We start from the raw sequence: 24684 nt of genomic DNA on the forward strand, positions 1-24684 counted from the left end.
CGCTCTCATAGCTGGGCCTCACACTGCCCAGCAGAGTACTTAAACTGCTACATAAAGTCATCTCCAACAACTGAAGGGTCGGTTTAAAGTGCTGGCACCGGCTTAATGAAGATCTCACAACACACTGGGGACAAAATAAGCATCAATAGGTCAGCATTAGCAATTCCTGTTTAAAGTATAAAGAACAATTGAAAGGAATAGTTTCACATTTTACGAAAGATGCTTATTTGTTTTCTTACAGATATTTGGATGAGAAAATGATTACCACTTTCATGTCTGTGTATTAAATATGGAGCTACAGCCAGCAGCCATTATCTTAGCTTAGCATAAAGACTGGAAACGAGGGTAAACAGCTAGTCTGGCTCTGTCCAAAGGTAACGAGAGCTGCCTAACACGTTACATTTTGTTTGTCCAATCTGTACAAAAAACTAAGTGGAAAAACTAATTGTGATTATTCGAGGGGTTATATGCTGGACTATTTATTGGCTGCAAGCTTTAACTTCTTGAATTCACAGCTAGTTGCATGGCAACCTCATACTGAATGCACTTCAGGAGCTACAACATGTCAATTTGTGAGCTTTAGAGGTGCTGGTAGGTGGATTATATTTCTTCAGACAGTTTTCAGGCAGTCTTTCCAGTCTTTATGCTTAGCTAAGCTAACTGGTTGTAGCTTCATATATACCGCACCAACAAAACAATGGGAACAATCCTAATTTATTCCTTTAAGCAATTCTGCAAAATAAACAAGACTGATGCAGCTTTGAGAAAGTTGCAGTGGGCAGACAAAGTGTGTGTGAGAGCCATTTATGTGCAGTCTGCATGAGATGGGGCTCTACTGCAGGCAGTAAAACAGAACAAAACAGAACCAGCGACGTGGACATCTCGGCTCCTGAGGAGAGGAGGAAGAAAGCCCACATGGCTAAGCCTAACCGCCTCGGCTGCTCCAACCGCCCAATCAGCCCCAGTCCACAGAACCACCGGCACTGCTGGCCAAACCTCAGACTGGAAGCTTGGAAGGCAAAGCAGTGTGACTGCATTTCCTGAGTCCACCCCATTTAAACTCACAATATGGAACATATTAGGAGCCCTGTAGAAAAAAAAGGGGGCAGCGTTCCTTGGTCTTCTCTTTTACAGCCCCTCGGAAAAAAAAAAAGAAACTCTGTCAGACTTCTAAAAGGACAAACTGGGCCTGTGGAAAAAAGTTGTTGAGTTCTTGGCAAGATCAATGAGCATGACATACTTTAATATATAGGATTACTTCTCAAAACATGTGAGACTCAGTGTTAAGTGAATGTATTTTGTATTACTTAGCAGAAAGTGTAAAACTGATTTGTGATTGGTTCACTCAAAGAGTCACTTAAAAAAGAAAAGAAAACACAGGCAGGCACAACCACAACTAGCACCACTGCATTCATGAGCTATTGCCTCACAATGTAGATAGAAGGAGCTGGAGGGACTTCATTATAGCCCATATAGCCCTCGATTAAAGGACTGTATAAATTATAAACATTTTTCAGACAATATCACACAGAACTCAGCAAACACATATTTTCTTCTCACCAGAGAAATAACGCATGCAGGAAACTTGGTCTCTCCAACAAAAAGGAATATTAAATAATGTAATTCTAGCTGCTTCTGCAGTGAATGAAGTCTCGTCCCTTGGTGCGGGTTAACTGAAAGAGGAATTCTAATTTTCGGCGGAAAAACATCCTAGTTCAGTTTGAGAAACTGAGCGGTGTCACTTGTCACTTGCTTGTGTGCACTTAAAAAAGAGACGCCTCTGTTAAGTCCGTTATGTGCTACAGTGAAGATGGAGTGAGACTTCACTCTGCTGCCCGCTTCAGCCTTTTGCAACAACAAATGCCAATTTGACAACATTTATCAGGGAACTTCTTAAAGTCACGTAAATCAATGAGAAACTGATTTCTTTTTTTTAATTGAACAGGCTAATTCAGATCATCCAGATAATTCAAACAGCCCTAAAACATCTTTAATATCACAGGATGCAACAATAAGGACCACTGTGCTCTCATGATTTGAGTTGGACAAGGGGAGGCAGCAATAGGCTGTTGATAAATGCTGTCAGAATTTAGCCTGAGGGTGTGTGTGTGTGTGTGTGTGTGTGTGTGTGCTCACACTGTGGCATTATTTTAACCTCTGTGGAAACTCACTAAAATAAATCCTTTTCGTACGTCAGAGAGGCCCCTGTGCACCCTGTAATTACCAAAGGGAGGGTGGGAGAGCATCAGGAGGAGGAGCATCAGGACCAGGCTGCTTTTGGCCTCTGAAAAACCACCTAAATGCTTACTCAGTGGTCTGTTCCAGGCTAAGTTAGAGGCCTGCAGCACAGTAGCAGAATTGGGGAGATACAAAACAAAAATGTCACTTAGGAAGCAAGATATATCCACACAGCAAAGCATTTATGAAGTGCTTGTGATGGCTGCAGAGACACAACACACACCTGTGCAGGCAAAGACACATGCAACCCACACCAAAGCACAGACACATCAGTCACGTCGCTTCTCATCCGTCTGTCTTACATTCAGCTTATTAAAGTGGAAAAACACCCAAAAGGAAAAGTCTCCCTTTCTTGGCTTGCTCTGCGTGCCGGCCCATAATCCCCTCTGAGAGCGTGGATCCCCTGTGCGCTGGCAAGTGTCAGCAGGCCCAATAAGTGGCGAGCATGGCAGCTGCAAGGAGCCGTAATTAACACCCTCAGCCAAGGTGAGAAGACTTCCGTAGGACAGTGTTCATGAGAGAGAGAGAGAGAGGAGGGGGGGGGGGGCAGGAAGTGTTTCGGGCACTCTGTGTAATCTCCTTTTGTTTCAAAAGGTGCTATTACCTCACTGTTTTTTACTGGGGCCAGATGTGCAGGACAGGGTCATCAAATGGAGTGAATAGTAACGAGTTGCGGTAGTTCAACATCTGTCCGGCTTAAATGACCTACTAACTCTTTCATACTGTTCGTTTTAACAGGAGAGGCTGAAATCTCTTTTGGTTGAGATTATTGCATTCATTTACTCTCACATTGAACCAAGGGATGCTTTTGCAGGTGTGCACAGCTTTTGTTAAAAGGGAACAGGTGAGTTTAGTAACTTGATTGTAATTATCAGAGAGACCTCAATCCTTTGTAGCCGACTGTGAACATGGAGAAGCAGGCTTTAGGAGAGGCTTACAGACAAGAATCTACAGTCAGAGGAATGTACTGAGGCTTTGGCAGGACAGAAGCCATAATAACAGGGTTTTGAAACTCAGAGCTTTAAAAAGCAGTTGTCCACATACAAAGCTCAGAGAGACTCCTCTGTGCACAGAAACACAAATGCAGATATATCCACATGTAGCATTTCTGTATCCTTTAAAGAGAGTGCGTTGTGTTTGTGTTGTTGTGAAAAGCAGCTACTATGTTTGTTTTCTCTCTAACATCCATTTCTAATCAATGCAGCGCTGCAACTACAGCTCGGTGAAACGGGGAAAAAAAATGGAACAAAATGGCGGCTGTTATTTTTCTGGGGCTGAGAGAAACACAGACGTCTCCAGAAAATGATTGAGGGCTGCAGCCTGCTAATCAATACCATTCCTGAGCTTGTGGAGCGCACAAAGCTGCTTACATGGCTTTTCTTTTTCTCTCCTTCATTTTGCTCCGAGTCAAAGTCCTCCTGCCGCAACTATTCCAGCTCTGGAGCAGAGCAGGCGCCTCTCAAGAGATGCAGCTTCAGTAGATGTAGATGTGTGTTGTCGCTTGGCCCCTCCCCAGCCCTGTCTAATTAGGCCCCGTCTCATACCCTCTGTGGTGGCTTGTGTAATCTGCCCACTATGTGTCTTAGCTCCTCGCCACCCCATATAATTGTCTGCCAGTTCCTCTCCAGTGGTGATGTGGGCCCTTTTCCCATAACAGAGACACAAAGGAGCAGGATAATGGCCCCCAGTTGTAGGGAAGAGGTAGAGACAGAGGCGGAGTGGAGCCACTCCTCTCTGCTGTTTGAACTCTACACAGTCTTGGCTCCAGACAGTCAGCAGGCCTGGAGGAGGCTGTCTGAGCCTTTATGGAGGAGGCGAAGGACGCTGCACTCAGCAGAGCACGATTGGAAAGTAGTATTTTCGACATAAAATATGACAACCTGTCACAAAAGAAATCGCCCCCTCTGCATTGTGTCTCTCTGCTGAAAGAACATTCCTCTAAAACTTTAAAAAAAAGCTCATCCAACAGTTTTGATTTCTCTTCGAGCCCACTTAAAAAAACACATTTCCTTGTAACTGCACAGTTCAGCACTCATTAAATCAGAGTGTGTTACTGAATGCCTCTATTGCTGAATGTTGGCAGAGACCTCTGCACCCCCCCTCCCTCCTCACTACCACTACCGCCAATCTGACAACCCTACACCAGCAATTATGAAGGAAGCCAGCTAAACCACATCCACCTTGGCTGAAGTATTTAAGATTCCAGTAGGCTTGTAAAACTTCTTGGTTTCTCTGCATACATTCCAGTATCACTGTGGCGGTTTCAGGGTGGCGCATCCCCCGGTCAGTGACAACAACGTCCATTGTGAGACGAGCTGGCTGCGGGGACCTGCGGCCACGGGACAACGACAATGTGCTGAAGTAGAAACACCTTCGCAGTGATCGCCTAACTGCTGAGACCGAGTAGTTTCATCATTTCCTCCTAAACTGTCCACTACTGCACCATCTCTTCTTGGTCCTCACTACGGGGGCTCCTTAGGACCTCAAGGATATGTGGATCAGTTTTGAAAACTAGCTATGAACATGTTGCTATAAATGCTACTGAAATATAAATATAATCAGTTAACGGCTTTGGTTTTTCACCCACCAGTGGAGACGTCACACTACTCTTCTCAATAGCCATTCTGAATAAACCGTGAAATGACCGCTCTCATCATTTTCTGCTTGGCAAAGATGAGTACAAGTTCACCTCTGATCTTTATATTATCTGCTCCCTGGCTAACCCTGGATCTAAATGTCAAATGCCACACAAGGACATGTACCTTATTTCAGTAGAATACATGAGTAGAATACATGATGGTGTACCGAGATGTGTAAAGGTTGGCATTTTAGACAAAGCACAACAGATCGGGTTAAGTTTACTGGCGACCTGGTGGTATCAATACACTTGTTAAGATATCATGAAAATAAATCAGAAAGGAATATTGAAAGTGTCAATCAAAGAGCTAATGATGCAGACCAAACAAAGATAATTATTATGCGAATCCTTTATTATCAATGTGTGAATGGTGTTAGCTTTTTGTCTGGATATTAATAGTATATGAAAACTATACACCGAATCCAGGCTCATCCTAATTTTGCTGTATAATTTCTCAAATTGGTATTGAAAGATTCTTTATCTTTATATATATTTATATATATAATATATATAAGCCAAAGTGCATTTCCGTTTTTTTCCTCTTGTCCATATACACATTGCACCATACATAAATAATTACATTGTAAAAATGACTCCGTATTTACAAGTATAATATATATTTCATATAATATATAAAAACTTTATATTAAATCTAGGTAGATGATATTTGGGATAGTTTGTGGGGTCCGTCTGTGTTATCTATGGTTGTTGAGGAGAATCTCCAGCCAGCAGGGGCAGGAGGTGATGAACTGTCTTGAGTAGCAGGGGCCCCAGCCCTTAGCAAAGCTGATGCGCACACTGTTGGGGTCATAGGGTCCGTCCAAGAGGTCAGCCTCCGTGGTGTGCCTCAGGAGGCACGAACGCTCATAGTCAAACACCTTGATGGAGTAGCCCGGCATCACCTTCCGCACCACCAGAGTTCTGCTGTTAGGCACGTCCAGGGTTGGGGAGTTGACAAATATGGGGTGCTCACTGCGGTTATACGCCCAAACACCATCCGGCTCTTTGCTGAGTAGGATGCCGTAGCCGATTTTGCCTCGTGTGCGCTGAACTGTGCTGCTGCGGTGTTCCAGGTTGAGCTGGCCCAGGCAGAAGCCCGTGCCCTGAGGTAGATCATAGAAGATGCTGACGGAGTGCTCGTACACTGTGTAGAGGCGACCCACGCGTGTGCGGTGCTCCCAGTACGCCACGTTACACCAGTGGCTCTGCTTCGGGGCGTCAGGCGACATACTGGCATCTAGAAGCGACAGGGACAGTCATTAAACACAACATAAACAAAAGCAAACAGGCCTAGTAAAAACGAAGGCTGAAGTTTTAGGGGATTAACTATCTCTTTTTATTGTTCAGAGCAGATGGCCACACTATAAATACTGAAGGAGGCACTGTATTGAAATCTAAGCCTTGTATAAATACCACTGCATGCACATCCGTCCAACAGACACACACACACACACACGCACGCACGCAGGCTACTATACATATCCTGGGGGTGGAGAGTGTACTGAAGTCAGTCCAACTGAAGACCTGCAGTTTCCTCCTCTGCCTCAAGAAGGCACTGTAACGATCAAACACTGACCGTGCAGCACAGAGGCTGTCACGGCTCCTCACACATGCACTTTCAAAACAGATCCTGTTTACTAAAAATGTATTTAGGATTAGACTCAGTGTTTCCACTGAAAATAACCTCCTGCAAGAGTGTGTTGGGGCTGGATGAAAAGTCTACTTTTTTGAAAAGTCAGCGCGCCTGTGCGCATTTTAATAAACGCTGCTTAAGACAAAAACACTGTTTTCTTTTTACAGTGGAACAAAGTTGGCACCTAATTCCTAAACATCTCTGTCCAGTAAATCAGCTTGCTAATTCAGTTTTCATGGCTGCAGTCTGTGAACTCTTTCCAGTGACAGCCCTCAGCACTCCAAAGTGAGTTACGGCTCCCTGGGTGGACTTCTATCTTCACTATAGTGAACAGACACACAGCACTGTTGACTACTTTCAGAGGCTGCTTCAGTCCACACTGCTCAAAGCTGTCATACAGTCATACTGCTCGTAAAGTCTGTGGTACGAGGAGAGGGGTGGGTGGAAGAGGAAGAAAAAGCACAAGAGTCCCATGATCTCACATCCGTCTCTTCACCCTTTACTTCTCCAGAATGAGGGTGCCTCTTTCTCCTCTTTCCTCGTCTTCCTCACATTCCACAAGAGTGGGGGTGACGGGAGAGGGCCAGGCAGGGGGTCCCCCTCCCCCTCCACCCAGCTCTTCCCCCTGCTGTGGGCCCAGGGACGGCATTCAGCTCCCTGACAACTTAGCACAAGCCCGTGACCCGCTGACCCCCCAGCCTTCATGCTATCAGCTCCCATTAACTCACACACAGAGTGATGCCATTATTTTGCTTCAGAGGGTCTATTGGCACAGAGGATTTAAAGCCTGGGCCTGTGGCCTCATTCCTTTCAGTCTCTCTGCTCTCAGGGCTTAATGACCGCCCGCCCCATTAACAAACGCCTTTAAGGTGGAGCATCGCAGATCCACACAGCAACAAATGCCTCGCTCACCTCCCACCCAACTAAACCTTTCTGCTGAGTGACCCACACTGGTAAAGTTTATACAAAGATTAGCAAAAACGTTGACCAGACTTGCACAGACAAAACGGCTGCTGGTTCAAGGCTCACTGTGTTGTGGAGGGGGAGGAAAAGAGTGAGTGAGTGGGGATGTGTGTGGGTGGGGGGAAGCTGCAGACAGGCTCTCTGTGTGTTTGCGCACACACTGATGGCTGAAATGACCCCCTCTCTTCAGGGGCCCCAACATGCATGTGCCATTAGTGAATTCCACACTCCAGCTCCTCCGCTCTGAGCTCAGCTTTTACTTCAGCGCGGCTCGGCCACACAAAGAACTCAGCCTCAACTTGTTTACGGCCCTCTATTGTCTCAAATCAAATGGAGCCCACACATCAAGGTAAACTCACTTTGAAAATGTGCACGCAAACACAAAAGACCAAATGGCTACCGTCTCCTCCTTTTTAGATGGGGAGAATAAAGCAAAAGCAATTTGGTCAATAGTGTCTAGTTTTCACACGTAGCCTGGAACAAAGGTAGTCAGTAAGACTGCCAGGACCAGAAAGAGGAATGAGCAGGACAAAGGTTAGAAATGTCTCAAATGTTAAGCCTCAGAGAAGACAATGAGCACACCACGAGCCAGGCCTTTTCCTGTCGCTCTGTTGTGTTAAGCGTCTACGTGTGCCTGTGCGCACACGTGTCTGCTTGGACGGGGATGAAAATCAGCCATCGTGCTTGTGTTTTTGTCCTGAACTTGTGTGTTTTGGCTAAGTGGCAGTGCTGAGATGAAGGCTCTGAAAGAAGAACTCGTTGGGATCTTTTTAACAGGGCCGATCTATCACCATCGGCAGACTGTTTGGACAATATCACCAGGGCAACTATGACCTCCAGCGCTGGCCCTACATCAAATGCTCAGTCTTTGACATTTTTAAGGAAGCCTTGATTCTTCAACTATGTTTGGATGTGTCTGAATATGTTGATCTACCTTTTCCAAATTGATATAAGAGAGTATGAGGCCAGCTTTAATTATCATTATAAGACCAAACCTAAAAGGCGGTGAAGGAAGGGCGTGTGTCTTCCTCCCCTCTGACCGCAGCAAAAGCACCCAACTCCCTGCGACTCCATGTTGGGCTTTCAGAGGGTCTGCTCAGGGCGGAGCCATGACGGGCTGGGAGCAATTACTGGTGCTCTGCATCCATTTAACCCTGCCACCTTTTAACAGCTTTGTTTACCCATTAGAATAGTAGCGTATGTTATTATTGTTATTTTATTCTCAAAAGCCTCTCCTCTTAGTGTCAGTCTCAGAGTCAATGGACGCCACAGTATGGCCGTTGCACTCCCAGGTCCTGTTGATCTGAACGAGAAGGAGTTTATCGACTCTGACGCCTTACATAACCAATCTCAAAGTGCTGGTTTAAAGAAGGTGGAGATACGTTGATCTGCGGAAGCCGTTTGGTCGACAAAATGTAGACCAACTGGCTTCATGGAATAAAGCAGTTAGCAATATGATAAGTAAACGATGATAAGTCTCTGTTCGGCTTTCTCTTTAGGGTAAACGGATTACGACACTCGAAATGTAACAAGCCCTCTCGCACTTTCAGTGAATTGAAAATAACCTTGGTCACCTGAATCTGCACGTACTACATGTCTTAGTACAGTCACACAGTAAAGAGAGATTTTTAACGAACACTTCTCCAACTACAGAAGGCCTTTGGTGTGCAGAGCTTGAAACCACGTGAAAACGTTGATTTTTCTGTTTCCCTGTGGTCCGTCTGATTGGAGGAATTCGGAGTATCAAAAGCAGGACATCAGGTCTGATAACAAACACAGACTTTTATCAGTTCGCTGGAACTCAGAAAGCAAACAATACGCTCAAGTGTCTGCAAAACAGGCAAAATTTTAAATGTCAGCTTTTGGTATAATATGATGTTATTCATGTACAAGTTGCTTGTTACTGTTTTAGTTCATGGAGAAGAAGCTAATTTGAATTAGATTTAACATATTGGGGTTTAATCTATAACAGCGCATCATCTTTCATATTCTTCATATATTGTGATTGTGAAATCTTAATCTGAAAATTAACTAGTAACTAAAGCTGTAAATGTATGTAGTGGAGTAAGAAGTATAAAGTTGTATGAAATGGAAAAACTCAAGTACAGTACAAGTACCTGAAAGTTATACTTTTGCACAGTACTTATAATAATAATTGTACTTTACAGTACATTACACTACTGATGATAATATTAAGCTACTGCGATTGACAAAGGCCAAAGAAACGGCAAATACTGATCACGATTGTTGTTATTAAATAGTTTTTCCTCTGTTATAAGAGAAAGCCAACATGCCATTAACACAACCCTTACACATGCCTGTGTTAAACACAACTTGCCCAGGCCTTTTCCACATATGGAAAAAAGCAGATTGCCCTGTTATGAGTTCCTTGCACTCGAGGGCGAGTCTGGATACTTACTACTAAGTACACAAAAATGGGGGCCTGAGAGTTTCAATGGCAATCCTTGATGATCATCCAGTAATGCTCTTAAAGACAGCATGAAAAGGACGGGGGGGAAAAGGGCAGAGGGAGAAGCAGAAAAGAGCTGCCCCGGGGTAAACACAGCTCCGCAGCTTTGGAGTGAGATGAATGGGAGGCCGAGTGTCAGGGACAGGCAGACAAACAACAGCTTCCCCTCCGTGCTAACATCTCCCCACCAAGCTCCGGGGCCACCTCCATTATACTTCATCTCTCCTAATCCACAGCGAGATAGGGACATTGCTGCAAAACTTTGCTGAAGAAGAAGAAAAAAGAAAGAACACTGTTGCGAGTCCCTTTAAGCAGTGCAGTCGAGGGGAGGAGAGCAGCGAGGAGAGAAGGGGGGGGGGGCAGTCTCTCATCCTGTGCCAAGGATTAGATTCCCCTCCAGCTATTAGACTCTACCAATGAACTGATAGGCTGGGGGGCTGCTGGTGAGGAGGGGGGCATGAGGACTGTGTGTGTGTGTGTGTGTGTGTGTGTGTGTGTGTGTGTGTCTGTGTACACTGTGGTTGTGTGTGTGAAAATTTAGAACAAATTATTTTTCTTTGAGCATTCCTGTGCACCCCATTAATTTGTTTGATTTAACTTTCTTTTACAACTAAAATAACACTGTTGAACTAAAGCAAAAGCCTCCTCCTGTTCAGAGTATGGCATGGCTTTAATTCTGTAGACAGGGGTTCCTACAGGACAACTCCAACCTCTGAGCAGGCCACATTTAGGCTGGCGTCTGGGCTATCGCTGCCATCAAAGTCGGCTTTATCAGACAGACACGCTAACTGGAGCTGCTCTTATAAGTCTATGGATTTTTCTCCCTGAGGTCTGGCCTTTCTCTGCTGAGAGAGAGAGAGAGAGCGAGAGAGAGAGAGAGAGGAAGAGATATGTGCTGGGAGAAAACACTGTGGGAGCCAGAGAAACTGAATCCAGTCACCAATCCCGGCTTGTCACAATGGGAATGCTTTACATTGTCATCCACTTCCTCTCCACTTTCCCTCTGTTTCTGTTTCTGGATGACCCCATGAGGGAGGAAAAGTGCTGTACCCTTGATAGCAGATAACTAACAGAATCCATAAATTAAATCAATAAACAACAGAGGGTGTAAAAAGCACAGGAAGCTAAGGAGGCTAATATGGAGGAGCCGTCTGGGCGCGTGAGTAAGAGACCACTGGTTTGAGGCGAGAAGACTTTTTTTTCTTTTTAAGAGGGAAGAAAATGTGCTGCTCATTTCCTCAAAGTTTCCTCCAAAGCTCTGCAATGTGTGAGAGACACAGAGAACAAGTGATGGTGGTGATGCAAGTGAGGCCTAGGAGAGTCCTCCAGTGCATGTAAAGGCTCTGTGAAAACTGTGGGGAATGTTTGTAAATGTCATATCTACAGACGGCGTTAAAGGCCAGCAGAGTCTGAGAGAGCACAGAAAGCAAAACACTCAGCGAACATCCTGCTGGGTGGCTGCGCCCTTTCACCTCCTCATACAACCTATCTGTTTTTGTGTGTGTGTGTGTGTGTGTGCGCGCGCGCGCGCGCGCGTGTGTGTGTATGCGTGTGTGTGTCAGTGTGTTTGTTTGTGAGTGTGTGAGGGAGGGAGTTTCGAGCCAAGAAGGCTGGAGCGTTTTGAGTAGAGGAGACCCTGCACATTCCTAAACCCCCCCTCCTCCTCCTCCTCCTCGCTGTGCCTCCTAACTTCCTACTCTGGTTAGGACTGTGGGGGGTGGGGGTGCATCAAGAAGGTTGGTTTATTTCTCCTTTAAGAGTCTCGGTTGGTGAAAAATTCTCACCAAATCACACGTCACATGAGAGGGGAAGTGTTGGCTGTGTGGTCTGACACTTTTACATACTTATGTTTGATTAATACTTTTCTTCAGAGTCGAAAAAGCAAGATCCTAGACCGAGGGAAGAAACCGACTTTATCTGGCCTATATAGCCAAGCTATGTCGAAAGCTTGGTTTCAAATGAACAATAACAAGGAACTCTATTATTACGAGTTATATTAGTCTGACTAATTTAAGGCGAAAGGTAGCTATTTGGTTTCCACCAGGCAGGGAGGTGAACCAGCTATAATGGACAGAGTTGCCGTTCAAACAATGGTTTCCTATTGATCGGCCCAGTGGATCAGAGTCTGTGAGGAGAATGTGTTCTGTCAGGATAATGTGGCACCAGAGTTTCTGTTTCAATCACAACACTTGCTGGGCTGTAACTCACACTGCTCCACCGCGGGCATCCAGACACCAGCTCCCCAAACAAAGACAACTGTTTCCCCCCATCTCCGACAAGGCCGCTCGTTCACAACAAGCAAGACATTCATTAAAAATGCAGGAGTGAACATTTCCAATAATTCACAAAGTCCTTCCCTGTCAACATCTGCAAAAAATCTTGAAGCTAAAGGGAATGGCAGGATTTCATTAAGTAAATTATGTGCTGGCAGTCACAGAGAGGGGAAGAGGGGGAAGCTACAGCCAGACCTCTAATCTAAACCGTACCCTGAAATGCGACAGCCTGACTGCACAAACTGAGCCACACAGCAAAGAGTTCAGAAATGCACACAAATAAAAGATAAGTAAAACACACATTACAAAAGTAAATATCATTTTCCCTGGGGAAGAAAATCAATTAGAATTTTCAAATGAGCATGTTTATGACTTGTAATAAACTACTACTGGCAAACAACTTTATTCCAGAGTGCAATTTGCCTTGTCAAGGTGTACTTTGTTTCGAACATGAGGACATAAACACTTGGACATGCTCAGGAAACAATACCTTGGTCAGAACGGGGCACTAAGCCATTGTAAACACTATATTATTAGGGGTGTTTTGCTGGACCATTCACTCAAAATAAAGGTTTTCTGTTCCGATTTAAAGACATCATCTTTTGGGATCAAGATCAAAGGCTCCAAATGATGTCTATCAAACTTGGCCCCACTTTAAGACGAGGGAGTGGAATGAAGATATAGCTCCAGCAGATCAAGTTCAAGATAAGGAAAGAGAAAAAGAAAATCAAGTCCCTGCCTCTCAGTTTGAACGTGTGCAACAAAGAGAGAAATTAACAGGCCTTGATACACCGGCAGTTTGCTGCTCAACAAATCAACAATGAGCTGCTATCCTTTCCCTCCGGCTGTAAAAGGTTTGTGTAGAGATGTCGGATGACATGGGCCCCTACAGTTAATCCACACACAGCATTCTGGAGGCTCAAAGAATGCGCTGGCTATTCTGAGTTTTAAAAATACTGACAGCCATAGGTTCAGGCACAACTGTCAATGCTCCTCTGGGGAGGAAGGAAAAAAAAAAAATCTTAAATCTATTTTCGCCAGCAATCAGACCACAGGCCTAAATCATAGCTGGCCATGGCTAGTATCTGGATTTATAATTGTGGGTAAAATGGTCAGAAAATAAAAACAGCGTCCACAACTGGCACCTCCTTCACCACTGCTTGCCAGGCGTTGCAAGGCTAGCACATTTACAGTGGCCAGCTCAAATGGAGTATTGTTCAGGAGAGCCTTGAGAGGAGGCACACTAAAACACTAAACTAACAGTTGGACATTCCATACATTTTTAATGGCATTGCACGCTCTTTATTTGTTGCTGTAACCCTTTGCCCTGAGCTGAATGAATGGAGCTATTGGTGGAGGCTTGTGCTGCGCTGCGGTGTGAAGGAAGAGAAGATGGTCACAGCAGCCCTCCCTGAGCACACGACAAGATTAGCTCACTCACTTTGTTTGCTAAGGTAGAATATGGGGCACAAATTATAGCCTGAGCACACCTCCTGTTATTTCTACAGACAGCAATTTCTATCTGTGTGGTAAGCCCTGAAATCAAACATAGTCCATCTTATCCTGAGCACAGTACACTCTGCAAATTCAAATGACAAGCGCAGCACTGTGAGCTTAGACTCATAGTCGTGTATGCGGCTTTAGATTTATCTTTATCTGTGAGCCCTTCAGAAGTTGGTCAAACACCCAGCAGCACTGGCCCCACTCTGGCTTGCCAGGCCGAGACAGATAAATATTAAGCCCAGCAGGCAAGTTTCTGTTGACATGTAAGGGGTTTCAGGCCTCTCCAAGGACTGCTTTAGATTAGCATGGCTTTCACTCTGCACATAGAGGTCACGTTACCTCACCACGTCTAGGAACTGTGTTGCCAGTTCTGACTGAAAATCCGCTCTAAGAGCAAATTTAGTGTGACGAAACCCCAACACAATGACAACATCCACCCTCCATCTATGTGACAATTTAGAATGATAAACCTGGAAAACATAAAGTAAAAAATCCAAATCAAATGGCCAGAAAATCTGACAGATGGGAAACAAACTACTGCAATCACACAAACACCCTTCTATACACAACAACAAACATGTTATATTAGTGAGCCAAAAGTTCACCTAGAATCTGAGGATCATCAATGTCATAACCCCCAAGAAAACAAGTTGAAATGGATTTCTGACCCACCACGGTCTAACAATGCTGAGAAAGGGAAAATGAAAAATGGCCTTATCGCACTTATCAATGGCTCTTTTTCTATGTGTATGTGTGTTACGTAAGGGGAAACGGAAGCCAGCCTCCCAGGACAGGAACGGATACTTGAGACGAGGAGTGAAGGTACAGGCCCTACACTACTACAGAGAGAATAGAGCACAAGACCCTTCAGGATGTATAGCTAAAACCCTCCACCCCCAGCTTAAAAATGGACTCTGCGAACTGGACATGACGAACGGGTGAGAAGAGCCCCCACATGTCCCCCCCCCCCCCCCGAGATGCTGGCCTTCTCTTCAACATTCCTCAGTCTCCCCCTGTCAAAGGGGCAATTCACCGCCCTGCATTGCTACAAAACCCAGGCAGCTTTTTAAAACAGGATGTTTGTCTGAGGCCTCCTTCCCCTCAAATAAACAATCCGCAAAACCTGATTTCGGGAGGCAGGGTGGAAGCACTCGAGTCACATTATTTCCACATCCCGTATCCTGGAGCATTGGGGCTCCTGAGGGAGTGTGGGCGGCCAGGCGCTGGGAAGGCTCAGGGCTGCGGTGGAAACCTGAGGCCATGTGCCAGGCGGCAGGGGGAGATGAGCCCGGGCTGCTTCACTCTGGGGTCTGTGGGACTGAGCAGGGGGATCATGCCTCGAGGTGGGGAGGGGGACATCGCTAACATGCTGATGCAGTTGTCACTCTATCAGGCCATACCTCTGTCTGAGCAGTGCAGAGTCAGTGTACTGCTGCTACATAAAGAGAGAGCTAGATGTCTGCACAGCGGGAAACGAATACTCTATATACAAAACACACTACATTTTAAAGATAAAGGAGCGAGACGACATATATTAGCGTTCAATTGAATATGATAATTCCAGAGCTATAAATGAACCATTTGGCTGTGGCTCTGGGTGTGCTGTAAATGATGTCACCTACATTATGTCACCCAGCATCATATAAGCACAGGGGAGAAAAAATAGAGCCCAACTTAAAAGACCCATTAATAAAATACGAAGGCAACTACAATGAACAGAATAGATGATCTAATGCGGAAAAACATGAGGCAAATTAAATGGTAGATGGACTTGCATTTATATAGTCGTCTGACCACTCAAAGTGCTTTACACTACATGTCAACATTCACCCATTCACACACACATTCATACACTGATGGCAGAGGCAGCCACACAAGATCCCACTTGCTCATCCGGATCTAAACTAATTCACATTCACACAGATGGCACACCTTTCTGGCGCAATTTGGGGTTCAGTATCTCGCCCAAGGACACACTAACCGTTGATCTTCCGATTAGAGCAGGACCCTCTAAGCCACAGTCAAATTAGAGGTGCAATTTATCCCCAAAGTTTTCAAATGCATACAGTTGATATTCTTTGTCATTGGATCCTAGCAGAAGTGGAATCATATGCCTTCAAAGTCAGATCAACTAGAACAGGTCCAGTCTCATCTACTTTAATCAAGAGAAGCATTGCGTGCCTTGATTAGGCCGTCTTATTATTCCATGCATTTCCGCTGTCTCTCACACAGACAGAGTGAATAGTTTGATACTAAGGGCCTCTTCCTGACACAGACGGGCAGGCTGTGATTAGTATTGACCGCACGATTTAATTAGCTTTGCTTCGTGCGTGTGAATGTATGTCAGTATGCCTCTGCACTTACATGAGGAAGAAACAAAGACTTAATATATGAACAGAAGCTTTACAGATGCGTTTTTCGCGGTCCCAGCACCTCCGCATTGTACACTGTAATTTCCTTGAGCAATCTGTTGCGTGACTCACATGAGGCCCTTCCCATCTATCTACTAACTGCCTTGTTCTGCCTGGAAGAATCAGTCAATACCAGAGGGGACCTGACACAGTGCCTGTCTGCAGACGAGACATCCAGAGAGACAGCGCTGGCCTTTCCTGCCGAGACAGGCCGGCAGACGGAGGAGGGCACCGTGTGATTACTGTGTGGGAACCCTGACTACCTGCTGATGCCCTCTTCCCTCCAGTAAGCGCAACAGCAGTCTGTGCTATCCACGTCTAACAACTTTCAATCTTTCCGCTCCTCCGGTCCAACTTTCCTCTCCTCTCAGGAAGGAGAAGAAAGAAAACAAAAAAAGAGGAAAAATAAAATAAAAGTACGACGACTCGGGTCACTCTGCGTGTCTTTTGGTCACCTGACCCAGCAAATCTGAGGGAGCCCCTCCATCTACATTGGTGATCTCAACTTACACCAACAGGAGTGTGTACACACAGTGTTATGCTGACAAATTCCACTGGGTTGATTGAGGACACAACCTCTAATGACTGAAGAATGTAGATAAACTGGAGCCGTGATCTTACAGCGGTCGAAACATGGCAAAGAGGGAAGGCCTGCGTCATCCATTGTACATTAAACATTGTTAATATGATAATCACTACACACAGTGACACTTATTGCTCTTTAAATGACCACATCCTCAATGAGAGAAATTCTTAAGTAGCAACGCAAAGACATCTTGGCATACCTCCTTACATTGAGATCAGCGTTACAACGAAGAAGTGACAAACATAAAGAGCCCCTAATGTCAGAGACAATGTGACTGACATAATAGTTTCAATGTGTAGGGGAGAAACACCCCCTCAGACAGTCATACAGGAAGCAATGAGACCCGCTTCAAAGGGCTTCACTCTGAGGTCCACACGACAAGGCCCAGGCGGTGAGGAAACAGGTGTGAGGGCAGACTGGGAGGGTAGCACCAGCAAAGGCACATTCCCTCACACACACAGTGCTAAGGTATACAAGCTTGGTCCGCTCATGACGTAAACAGATATCACAGAGCGCCTGCTGGGGCTGTCTCTCCCCCTCACAGCCGTGTTTAAATAAGACACTGTGAATGGTTCAAATGTCTATGACCACAGAGTAACTGGAGGTGTGACACTAAGAGTAACACAATAATGTGCACATGGGGAAGCTGGGAAAATGTGAGAACATTTTAGCATTTTAACAACTGCAAGAATCAGCCAGAGAGAAATGTATCTGCAGTTAAACGCAGATACAGATACTCTAACATTAATGTGTATATATAGTACATCGATTCAAAGACATATCTCGTATTCACGTGGCACTAAATAATCTAAAGCGGAGGGATAATTACTTTTCGAATTCCACTGAATACATTCATTATGTTGATGGATATGGAAGAACGAGCTTATCTACCAAAACAACCAGTTCTGATCCGTTTCTCAGCCTTTGTGAGATGCAGAAGAATGTTCAGTGGGGTATTTCTTTAGCCCCGGGTTGTAAAGTGCCGTTGATTATTTGACTACACCCCACACATCCACCAAGTGCCCCCCAGACTTGCTTTTTAAGAGGTTTACTTGTTCCTGCATGAGGGGTGGAGTCTGGATCCCATACAACTCTGGTTACACACAGACACTCTCTCTACCCGAGCTGCGGGGGGATTCACAGAGAAAGTCATCTCCAGGTCAACACAGGATAACTTGACAATATGCATTACATGCCTTCGTGTTAAAGCAGAACTAAGTGGGCTGCATAAGAAGGCCTTCAGGCTCTTGGTCTTATGATGGAATAAGCTACATGGTGGAAGATCTGTTTCACTGACAAGATGCTGATGGTTTGTTTCACTCAACAAGGACACTCTTTTGTATCTAAAATTAAAGAACAACCATACGGTCCAAATGCAACATGATCGGAGACAAACTGGCGACACGATTTAGCTCACGGCACGGTAAACTCCCACCCTGCAGAGCACTGGTCATTCTGCTGCCCAAGTCCAAGTTGCGGAGTGTGTCCCAGCCCAATGCGGCGTGATCCGGCCTGGCCTTCACAAGCAGCGACACAGTTGGAAGAAACCAAAGCCTAGCATGTCGAGATCCTCCCTCCTCACCACAGTCTCTGAGGAATTGTGGTGCGCGCTCTGACAAGCCCCTCATTTGTTGACTCAGGGAGTGTCGCCGGGCCATGCTGAGGTGGTGACAGCATGTGTACCGGGGGAGGAGGGGGCCCTTGCTGACTGAATACTTCACTGCCAGGTAGCCATGTCAACTGCTCAGTGTCCAGGCCTCTGAGCCATGGCAGACCCTTTAACAGGAAATGTTGTTCCCTGCAAGTCCCAAAATGAGGGCTCTGACTCCCCATCTACATGACACTGTACATGCTGGCTGCGGCCCTAGCATGAAGGGGGAGGCATGCTTACCCTGTGCCATGAGAAAGGAGTGTTTCATTTCAAATCAGAGGACAGGACTGTTTCTACTCTCTTCCTTTGGTGTGGCCCCATTCACAGGAGAAACTCCATTTCCCTAAACCCACCCCTCCCTGCAGCCCACTTACAGCCAGGCTTGGTAGAGTTGTATGTGTGAGTGTATGCGCACACGCATGTGCACAACTATGTGTGCTTGTGTGTGTTTCTGAGTGAGCTTGGATCTTATTACAGTTTGATCCCACTCAAATATTTCTGAAAGAAAAACAGAGGAGAGGGGAGGCCAGCTCTGTGGCCAACGCACACGCCCCGCTGAACCTCTGCACCACTTACAATGAAACCTTTATCTTTAAAGCTCTGACTGTTTGTAATGGCTCTTAATGAGAAGGAATAAAGTGCAACATCAAAATGAAATTACCTTCATGAGCTTCATAGAATTCATCCAGTTACACTCAAAGGTTATGCAGAGTAGAGTACTGAACTGTTATAGTACAATCCAAAATAATTATACCTCCTTTTACTTAAAAAAAAACTAATCCCATTTTAGGACAATGCAGCACTGAACAAAGTCATGGTAGCTCTGTGATATAGTCGCGTGATAATATGTTGATTCATAGATTGTATTATTTAGATTTAAAGCAATATGCACAGACATGCAAGACACTTATCTCTTATTTACAAATGAACATCTGTCTTATGAGCTTTATTACTCAATCTATCAACTTAAATCATAGTTCAGGGAAAAGGGAAAGCCCTTAATCCATGCACTAATGATCTTTAGCACGTGGATGATTTCATCATCAAACATGTCTTTTAATCAAACATGGTGCTAAACTTAATATTTTCACATGGCAAAGTGGAAGCTCTTTTTTGAGTAATGTTTCTTTAGAAAGTCACTCTGTATTTAAGCTCGTTACTGAGTCACTATACTGGCCCTTCTACTTCAAACAGCTGTTCACACATGTATCCAAAATCAGGCGAAAACATAATGAAGTTGAGTTGATATCTACTTTAGTATCTACTACATGTCCATACTCACTTCTACGCACTTCTGTGTGTCAAACCACACTTCTGCTGCAAACAGCATTTGACCACCCAAAGCTATACAGTATGTCTACTGTGCCAACCAAAAAATAAATGCCCCCTTCTCTTACAAAATGTACATCACAACAGAAAAACACATGCGCTTAATTTACTAATTACTTCAGTATTCACAGAGTGGCTCTTCTGGGATGACAGACTTCTGGTAATTATTCATTTCTAAAATAAGGACGAGACATTTCGGACATAAACTCCTTATTTGGAGACCGGTGACAGTTGGAGAAACACACCCACCTGAGAATTCCCCTGGTGTGATATTTGGTGAGCTGGCTGCCTCAGTTTCAGTGTAAGACAATGTGGAGTCTGACAGATCTGCGGGGACACAAAACAGAAATTATTCATCTGCGACTCGCCTGATCTGTCACTAACCATCAGCAGAGGATCAATTGCTACCTCTTAATTTCAACGAGAAAATGTTTCTTATTTTGCTTCAAATTCAAAAAAATTAGCACCATGTGGGGCGAATTCCACAGTGGATAACCTGGCAACTTCACCAACAGGCCTTTACCTGATGACATCCCCCTCGACCAGAAACCTCAGCTGTAATTCAGCTTGCAGGCCCAGCTAGCTGCCAGGCTCCAAAGTCCCATCAGCCCCCAGTACATACTACCCACACCATACAACCCAGCGCTGGCTGGCATGCTGACATCATGCCACATGCTGGCCTAGGTCTCATCTCAAAGCTACCATGCAGTTTGCCAGTAACTGTACCCAATTAGAAGCCATTAACATTTCCACATTGCTTTATTTCTTTTTCTTCCTGTTAAACCAGAGCATGAACAAAAGACTGTCTGTGCCCTTTGCAGGCCCTTAATATCTGTAGTTATGAATGAAAAACACAATAAATCAAGTCACCACAGTTTTACAACTACCCGGTTACAAGTCATAACACAGAGGATCAATGTTAACAGCAGAATTCAGACGAAACAATGAGGATGAAACATAAAGCGTCAGGTGCGTCACTCACCCAGTGGCTTGTGTTCTTCATTAGGGGAGAGCCTCGAATAAGGAGGTGGGGGTGACTCTGTAACACAAAACAATTCAAGTCAATAAGCTAATAAGAGGAAGAAATTTTGTTCATAAGAAAGAAAGAATGTAAAACTCACTAAACATAAGAAAGTCTTAGTCAAAGTATTTGAGCATTTCAAACTTAAATTAACTGTTTGGGGGTCTGAGGAGAGATTTTATTAAGCACTGTTTACATACTTTGACTAATAAACTGCAAAAATGAATTGTGTGTTGACAAGTTTCTCTGATGTAAAGCGGCTAACAAAGCTGGTTAGTGAAATAACTGTAAACACCGTGTAACACATTTACAAGCGTCTTTGCACATCTAGATCCTTATCTGTTGAATGTTAACAACTATTGAAACATTTTCACTTCGATTTAAAAGTATAGACACCACCAGACTACAGCTCAACTCGTACAGCTTTGTGTCTGCACGGCAGACAAAGTCATGAAAAAGCTAATAAAACCAACCGAATAGTATCTTTTTTCCCATTATTTAAGCATGTTTTATTTAACTGAAGCAGTCGTCACAACTCTTAATGAGTAGTTTGAATCAGAGTACATTTCTGCTTTTTAACTGAACACTGTGTTCCTTGATTTAATCCAATAAAAAGAGGAGAAATTAAGTGAATAACTTGCACAAGAAAGAAAGCACAAAGGAAAGAAAACTTTGTGAGCACACTGTGACCTCGCCTACAGAGAAAAGGGGAAGGAGAAAAGCATAATAGCAGCGGGTCCTTTAAGAGTGGCGGCAGTAATTGCTGGGATCTGAACTCAGTCACTCAGATACACAGCTAGTCAGTCTGGCGCCAGTAGTATGCAAACTGTATATTATCACCACTCCTTCACCTAAATAGCATGAGGGGACCTCCTTAGGACAAAAGGGCTTTTAGTGCGCAACTTGAAACTGATCTCATTGGAAAAGTATAATGCTTTGCAAAATAAAAGGAAAAAGTTTTTGTCCACTTCAATCCAAGCTCTCTGCAACACATTAGACATTGTTTTATTCTTTAAAAATTCTTACATAAGACCATAACAGAAGGAGTCTATTTTAAATCACTCTAGAAATCAAACCCAAGTAGATTTAACAGTGTTGTCAAATGCTTCAGCACTACTTGTTTTTAAGCATTGAGTTGTGTTTTACAAATGATTAAAATATGTTTCAACTCAAACACATTTCATGTATTGAATGTTAGTCTCACATAATTCCATATCTCTTGCAAACAATGTAAAAACCACTGATTAAGGTCTTGGTTCAAAGCCCCCCTTCTTGAATAGCATGAAAGAAATACCAGCTCTATCGGGCCACGCATGAGCGCATGTGAGATATGTCTACTATGAGCCTTGGTCCCAATATGGGGTATGTGCCCCTCTCCCTCTCTGGAGTCAGTGGGGTCGAGTGGCCTAGCGTTTAAGGTTTGCCAAATCACAGGCTTGCCCCCCTGCCAAACCTGAATCTGTTTAATATAGGTCAGGGAAGTTCTGCCATAGATAGCTCATTGATTGTGAAGCTTAATCCTCGACCACAACAACAAAACTGATCTCAGCCACCAGGTCCAAACCTCTGATTGAGTCTTTACTGTCGTGTCATACACTGCTGATAGTTCGGCCTATACCTGGCAACAGCCCTGCAAGAAGCAGAGGTAAGAACCGAAAACTGCTGTAGTGACAATTGCACTGAGCTATTCAGACACAATGAAGCTGTCATGTACTTTATGTTGTACGTAATGCTAGAATAGCCATAAGGACAGCAGCAGTACTAACAGGATCCTTCATCGAAAAGCCCAGATTTTGTAGGCTAATATGAGCGATGCTCTGGTGTACACCGAGCTGTTTAAATACAACTTTCAAGGCAACTCAAATCTTTTAAAAGTGACCAACATATTAAAACAAATCTATATTTTGCACGCGTTTTGGTATTTTTGCTGAATATACTAAATGTAATCACGATAACCTCAGAATAGCATGACAATAACATCAAGCTGGCATAAAAGTAGACTCTCACATTTATGTTTCATTAAATGTGCCTCAGCTCTGAAGGATTTTATTATTGTTCACCTTGCCATTAGGATGACTTGAGTAATAATTAACTATTTCATCAAACGGCCAGCCTTTCTCTATCTCTCAGTATGAAAGTAAGCCTAACAATACCACACAAATAAAACATGGTGATAGGGAAATATTTTCTGAGCCTATTTCAAGGTCCTTAACAGTTTTACAATCTTGCAAAGTTAATTTCTGCTTTCAATAAGACCTTTTTAGTTATCTTTATAGTCATTTGGCAAATGGACAAAATAGGCCTCACTGTTATTACTCTGCAGCATTTACTTTACATAGGAAAGATGGTAGTCTACAAAACTGTGGTTAAAGACGGGGAAGTCAAAGAAAAACAAACAACATGGACCCAGATGCCTTCATGGACTACCTGGTGACTTCACACCCCCAAAGGCAGCATCTGGCTAGGCCTGTGCGGTGCTACATACAGACAGTTTATGTGTCCTGGCAGATGCCCTTACCTGGCCCACAGAGCCGGCTGTAGTGATAGGGGTTGCAGCATACTGCCGGACTGTCAGGAGCCCCAAAGCTCTTACACTCACAGAGCGGTTTGAGCTGGGCAGGGTGCTGGAGGTCGGACCAGCGGTACAGTTTACACACGAGCAGCTGTGGGGATGCCACATGGCCGCCCAACCTCAGCTCTGTCCGGGGAGTCATAACACAGTCGCTCGGCATCCCTCCTCTGGACTCCACCGCCTCTAGTAAGGTATCCAGCGCCCTTTCCTTTAGCCGTTTTAAAAGAGAGTATGTGGCCGATTTCAGTTCTTGCTCCAACACCGCGCGTGGCATCGCCTCCTGCGCCTCAGGAGAGCCGCTATCCCGTGGTCCAAGGTTCCGCAACACGAAGTGACACGACCCTGGATCCGCGGTACCCTGAGCCGTCTCCGGACCCCTGAACTCGGAGTGGTCCCGGTCTTTAAATAAGCAGCACGTCACTGTCCTGCATTCTCTGTCCTGTATGGAGCGGGGGCTCCCCTGCTCCTGGACGCACACTGCACCCCCATCTTGTTCCGACGTGACCCCCAAGCCGCTGCTCTCCACGGGGCTCCGGGTGCACACACCCCCTATGTCCCCTACAAGAGACCCGCTAGGGGTCATCGGTGCGAGCTCCCTTTTGGGAATCTTCTCTGGGTTGTTTCCGAACAGATCGTCCCGACAGCCCTCACTAGTTTTGCCATTTCCATCTTCCCCTTCGTTATCTGGGATCAAACGGCTTCTCCAGAGTCGCCGCACAAGACCTGAGCGTTTCGTCCTGAACATACGACAACTTGAAAATCTATATGAGGGGTTTTATTCTTGTACGGATATCCGAATATTGCAGATACTTCTACGGTCGTTGCAAAACATTAATGTCTGTGAAATGCCGTGCAACGCATGCACAGCCAATTGACGAGCATTTGTGGCAAAACCGCAACATTAGAGGGAAGGCTATTTTGTTGCATTTACAACAGCAGAATCGCGCAATAAATGCACTGCAGCATTCCGATCAAAATGCATTCATTTAGCCGAATGTGCTGCAAATGACCAAGCGGGTGAAATTGTGATTTATTATCCAGGATCGCTGCGGAATTGACTGTTTATGTGTTTGTTACGAACGACTGAAAAAGGTAGAATACATAATAACATAACATAATATACTTGGAAACATAATCCAAAGACAGAAGTCTTCAACGAAAGACGAGAACTCGCAGCCTGAAACAGTTTCGGACTTTTAACAAGCTCAGATCTACTTTCTACACCGGCACGAAGAGCATGAGGTACTTCGAGGCGATTTAATCCCAAGAAAAATGCACTAAAAATCAGGATCCTTGTCGTCTTCTTGTCAGGGGACTTCTTAATTTTTTTGTTTTTTTTTGTTACAATCCCAACAAAATATCCACGCGAGTAGAAATTACATGAAGAGTAACAATC

General features: G+C 44.6%; 1 protein-coding gene across 1 annotated transcript; it reads right to left on the minus strand.

The window, feature by feature from the left end:
• Positions 1-5216: 5216 nt before the first annotated feature.
• Positions 5217-24684, minus strand: smad6b (SMAD family member 6b). Its single transcript, XM_079162402.1, has 4 exons — positions 23235-24684; positions 20678-20734; positions 19945-20022; positions 5217-6113 (listed from the first exon to the last, which is right to left on the minus strand). Exons 1-4 carry the CDS (start codon positions 24031-24033, stop codon positions 5572-5574), a joined length of 1476 nt encoding a protein of 491 aa, XP_079018528.1. The 5' UTR covers positions 24034-24684; the 3' UTR covers positions 5217-5571.

Source organism: Pholis gunnellus, assembly GCF_910591455.1.
Source record: "Pholis gunnellus genome assembly, chromosome: 7".
Taxonomy (NCBI): domain Eukaryota; kingdom Metazoa; phylum Chordata; class Actinopteri; order Perciformes; family Pholidae; genus Pholis; species Pholis gunnellus.

Coding starts and splice junctions, on each gene's coding strand:
- smad6b (XM_079162402.1), bottom strand. CDS start 24,033: ATGTTCAGGACGAAACGCTCAGGTCTTGTGCGGCGACTCTGGAGAAGC. Junction 20,023..20,677: donor TGAAGAACACAAGCCACTGG/GTGAGTGACGCA, acceptor GTGTCCCCGCAG/ATCTGTCAGACTCCACATTG. Junction 6,114..19,944: donor CACACCAGGGGAATTCTCAG/GTGGGTGTGTTT, acceptor TGTCGCTTCTAG/ATGCCAGTATGTCGCCTGAC.